At 37.6% G+C, this 5,128-nt stretch overlaps 1 protein-coding gene across 1 annotated transcript; it reads right to left on the minus strand.

Annotated features, from left to right (window-relative positions):
* Positions 1–3,983, minus strand: LOC119190420 (cadherin-related tumor suppressor-like). Its single transcript, XM_037442347.1, has one exon. It carries the CDS (start codon positions 3,517–3,519, stop codon positions 13–15), a length of 3,507 nt encoding a protein of 1,168 aa, XP_037298244.1. The 5' UTR covers positions 3,520–3,983; the 3' UTR covers positions 1–12.
* Between the last annotated feature and the right edge of the window lie 1,145 nt (positions 3,984–5,128).

Below are 5,128 nucleotides of genomic sequence, written 5' to 3' on the forward strand. Positions count from 1 at the left end.
TTTCCATTGTCACTAAGTAACTGTTAAAGTAATATAATTTTGGCCGGTGTTGCGTGCCAAAACCTCTCTATCAAAAGATTTCAAAGTTTTTATGAATCCATTTCTAGGATCAATTCTGAAATCACTTTGTGCAATCGGTAATGAAAATGTTAACTCAGCATTACGTCCTATATCTTTATCAGTTGCTGTTAATTTACCCACAAAGGTATCGGACGGTTCATTTTCTTTGATTTTGAATATGAATGTAGTATTTGTAAATTGTGGACTGTTATCGTTTTCGTCAAGTACATGTATTACAACTGGAACTTGAGATGATCTCGGAGGTTTACCATGGTCCGTAGCGACAATTGTCAGAGAATAATAATCTCGCTCTTCCCGATCTAACAGGCTTTTGACATACAAATATCCATCCGGAAACACTCCAAATTTACCGTCTGTATTGCCTTCTTCTATATAATAAGATATTCGACCACTCATACCTAAATCGGCATCTGAAGCAGCGATGGCAAAAAATCTTGTATTGACCAAAGTAGATTCTAATAGTGATGTTTCATATGACGTATGATCGAACACTGGTGTATGGTCGTTAACATCATCAATGATTGCAGATATTGAATGTTTAGTAGCAAGAGCTGGACTTCCATTATCTGTTGCTGTAACTTCGACAAATATAACGCTGCTAGGTTCATTCGTGATTGGTTTGTTTAAATATATGACACCCGTTTTATCGGATATACGAAAATTATTATCTGGGTTATAGCTCAGCGTATAAAATATGGTCCTATTAGAACCAGAATCACGGTCCGTCGCTCTGGCAAAATAAACTTCTTGTCCGACCGCCATGTTTTCTGGTATATGAATTTCATCTTTATCTTCGATGAATATTGGATAATTGTCATTTACGTCTAATACAGATATATTTACAGTTGTGAAACCATATGCGACTCCAGTTTTAGCCATTATTTTCAAGTGGTAAGTCATTTTGTCCTCTCGGTCAACATTCGAATCAGTCGTTATGATACCACTTTTCTCATCTATTCTAAAAACATGTTTACGATCCCCTTCCAAAATATAATAAGATATTGTGTCACTTGATATTCTAGCACTCACTTTGCCCACGTATCGACCAGTTTCAGGTTTTGATGTTCCTTCGTCTTCAACTATTTTGAAGTTATAGCCATTATATCCATCAAACTGGAGAGTTTTGCTCTGTGATGTTTTAACTATTTCGACAATGGCATCTACAGAAGCACGTCTATTACCCTTATCTTTGCATGATATTTTTAATGTATACATAGTTTCTGATGACTTACGGAAGTCTTTTTGTAAAATGATATTGCCAGTCCAAGGTTCCACGTCAAAATATCCATCACCACCGCTCTCAAGCTTGTATATTATACGGGCATTTTCGCCCTCATCTAAATCAAAAGCGTTTACTTGTAAAACTTGCGAACCGGGAGCTAATTCTTCGTTTAAACTTTCGATATATCGTTGGGGATAAAATTCTGGATTATTATCGTTAACATCTAGTACTTTTAAAAATATTGTAGCTGTAGATGATTGTGGAGGGAACCCTTGATCTTTGGCAAGCACCTGAATTTCATACATAGAAATTCTTTCTCTATCTAATTCAATAATTGTGCTAAGCTGACCGGTAATGGGGTCAAGAACAAATGTGTCAGGATATTTCCTTTCTATACTCATGGGCAAATAGTACGAAACAGAGCCATTTGTGCCTTGATCATAATCAGACGCAGTCAAAATAAGAATTTCTTTCATAGGCTTTATATTTTCTGGAAGTGTAGCATTAATTTGCGTTTGTGGAAAAGTTGGAGCCTCATCATTTTCGTCTAAAATAGTAACTTTTAGTCTAGTGTATGCCCACTTTGGATTAGGACCCCCATCTCTTGCGGAAACATTTAATTCAACAGTTCCTTGTATCTCACGATCTAAAATGGACTTTGTTGTTACTAATCCAGTCAAATGGTCGATGAAAAACCATTGTTGTTGATTTCCGTCATAGAAGTCATAGTATATTTCAGCATTGACGCCGGTATCTTCGTCAGTAGCGGTAATACTGGCAACGTAAGTTCCCGATGGTGCAAGTTCGGATAATACCGCTGAGTATTCAGACTTTTCAAATACTGGTTCATGGTCGTTAACATCATTGACATGAATTACTAGAAATGAGGTAGCAGTACGAGGTGGCGTTCCTCGGTCCGTAGCAACAACTGTTAAATTGTACTTACTTATTTCTTCTCGGTCTAAAATTCCATTTACATGCACTATGTATACGCTAGAAGAATTCTCCAAGCGAAAATGATTTAGTTCATTACCAGACACTATGTTTACACTAGTGATGCCATTTAATCCCGCATCCAGATCCGTAACCGTTATAGCCGCTACAAGAGAGCCGTTTTTAGCATTCTCATCAACTGTTGCGAAGCTGGCAGTGGAGGGCACGTAAGTAAATGTTATCACAGGATCATGGTCGTTTGCATCTATTAGATTGACAGTGACGTACGTCCTTGCATCTTGCCGCGGTACTCCGTGATCCTTAGCAATAACAGTAAGTACACAAGTCATGTTGCAAGTAGTATTACTGCAATACTTCGGACAATTTAACTTCTTTATTGTTGTTATGACACCAGATTCGGGATCCACTGAGAATTGTTTTTCTGTGTCAGTGACTTCATAAGTTATTTTGCTGTTATCTCCTAAATCACTATCCGTCGCAGTAACTTTCAGAACTACAGTCCCAGGCGGTACACTCTCATTTAGGGACACAGAAAAGTCACTTTGATCAAAAATAGGAGGATTATCATTTACATCTAGAATGCTAACATTCACTTGAAGATACCCGTATTTTGGAGGATTGCCACCATCACGTGCTGATATATTTAGTACATAAAAGTCTGTTGTCTCTCTATCCAGTTTACCAGTAGTTTCTAAATGTAAATAGGACGTTTGTCCGCTTGGATTCACTGTAACATTAAGCCGAAATTTTCCTTCAATATCACCATCGACTATTCTATAATCATTAGTTATACCGTTTTCTCCTAAATCTTTGTCTGTTGCAGCATCCAAGAGTAATTTAGTACCAGCGGAAGAGCTTTCTGAAAAAGCAACCGCGATGCTGGCTTCAGGAAATTCCGGATAGTTGTCATTCACATCTGTTACCCGTAATCTCACTTCAATAGGATATGTTGGCTGGCTAGACAGTACAACAAACGCGTAGCGGTCAACCGTTTCTCTATCTAAAACTACATTTGTCCTTATTTCACCAGATACTGGATCGAGGATAAATTCCTTAGGCGGCTCATTAAATCGGTATGTGAAACCAGGTTTTATAGGAATTCTTCCGACGACAGTTCCGGCGGGCTGGTCTTCAGGCACTCGCAAGTCGACGCCGGTATCGACGGCGCGGGACTGCATCTGTTCGGCGATGGCGTTCACGCGCGCGCCGCAGAACAGCACCAGCGCCGCCAGCGCCACGTGCCATCGCCCCATCCTCGTCATGACACCGACAAAAACATTGCAAGGTCTGTTCCTCGTCAGCGAAAGTCAACGCGCAGCGGGAGCGCTCGCTATGTCCCGTTCGCGCAGAGTCGCGCACTCGCTCTCCTCAGGTATGCAGCATGGCCGCAACGACCTGCGCGTGCACGAATATCTCACGGAGAGTGCGACTCGCTGCGGCAGCGCCTACGCCGTCACATTCATTCGTAAACACACGTGACACCACACTAACCACGATAGTACCCAATAATCAGTCAAACTAAAACACTTTTGAACGCGATCCTTAACAGTTCTTCAATCAACTTATACACAAATGAAAACACTTTTCAGTTATGATTAGCAAGTTGTACAGTTTGATAGCGAAAAAGCAGCGGCACGCGGATTGCGTCGCAGTCGGCGCGGCACTGGCAGGCGGAGGCTGTCGGCCGCCCCGCGCCCGTCCCGCCATCGCGTCGACCCCTCCCCGTAGCACTGAAAAGCTCCCACTGTGGCTGCGTGATGATGATGCCACGATAATGGCCGCCGAAGGATTCTATTTATTGTTCGATTCTAGTTACTAACTTTATTAAAAAAAATAACACAGCAATTAATGTATAGAAAATTTAAGCGTATTAAGCTTATTTTTTTGTTTTATGTACATAATAATATTATGTATATATGCATTACGATAAGATTTTGTTTACAATATCTATACAAATAATTATAAAATGCATTAGGACAATATGGTATAATATAATGGTATATTACTATTATATAATTACAGAAAAATATTCGTTTATGACTTTAGAAATATAAATATTATGAATGTATTTTGACCATGTTAAAAAAATAACTAATTGTTAACATGTTTAAATTAAAAGCGCGCGTTGAAGTCTATTATATAAACGAAAAATGCGGTCGCCTTACTACATGAATATAATAACATAAATGACAGCCACCAAGTATGATTCATACAATAATATTGTAGATTATAGTTTATGAGTGTAACGACTAAGTAATTTTGAAAAATATAAATACGTTTAAATATCATTTGTATCATTGTAAATATGTTTTTGTGAAAGAAAGATGATTAAGAATATAAATAACATTCAGATTTTCTTTGAATAAAATCAGCTAAAAGTAAAATTTTATATTGACCAATAAATATTTCGTAAACCCTATCTTATTACTTTGTTTTAGAGTCATTTAATTGTACATGAACTCACCTTGTTTTATTCTATCTATATCGATGTTTAAATTTTATACTTTGTTGTCTTGCAGTGTACATTTTATCCGCTAAAATATAATAATATATTTTTGTATTATGGTTTTTGGTTGTTATTTAAAATGAATTTTAATATTAATAATCAATGTTCAAACACATAATAAGAAAGAAATTAACGTGACTTCAGTAATATTTCTATACTATACACGATCAAAATATTATTTATCTTGTCGATTTAAAATTCATACTTAGTTTGTTTGGCGAAATGCTGGTTCCGATTTCCGAGGTTTGGCAAATAGTTTTTACTTTTTTCTCAAAGCACCTGATGCTAAGTTAAAGATACCCAAAAACATTTTGATGGGTAAGGTATATAAACATCCCCGGACAGTCGGCAAAATTATGCCGGCT

The sequence above is a fragment of the Manduca sexta genome, chromosome 24 (genome assembly GCF_014839805.1).
Source record: "Manduca sexta isolate Smith_Timp_Sample1 chromosome 24, JHU_Msex_v1.0, whole genome shotgun sequence".
NCBI lineage: Eukaryota > Metazoa > Arthropoda > Insecta > Lepidoptera > Sphingidae > Manduca > Manduca sexta.

Excerpts from the sequence above, each read along its gene's own strand:
- LOC119190420 (XM_037442347.1), bottom strand. The coding sequence starts at position 3,519 with ATGACGAGGATGGGGCGATGGCACGTGGCGCTGGCGGCGCTGGTGCTG.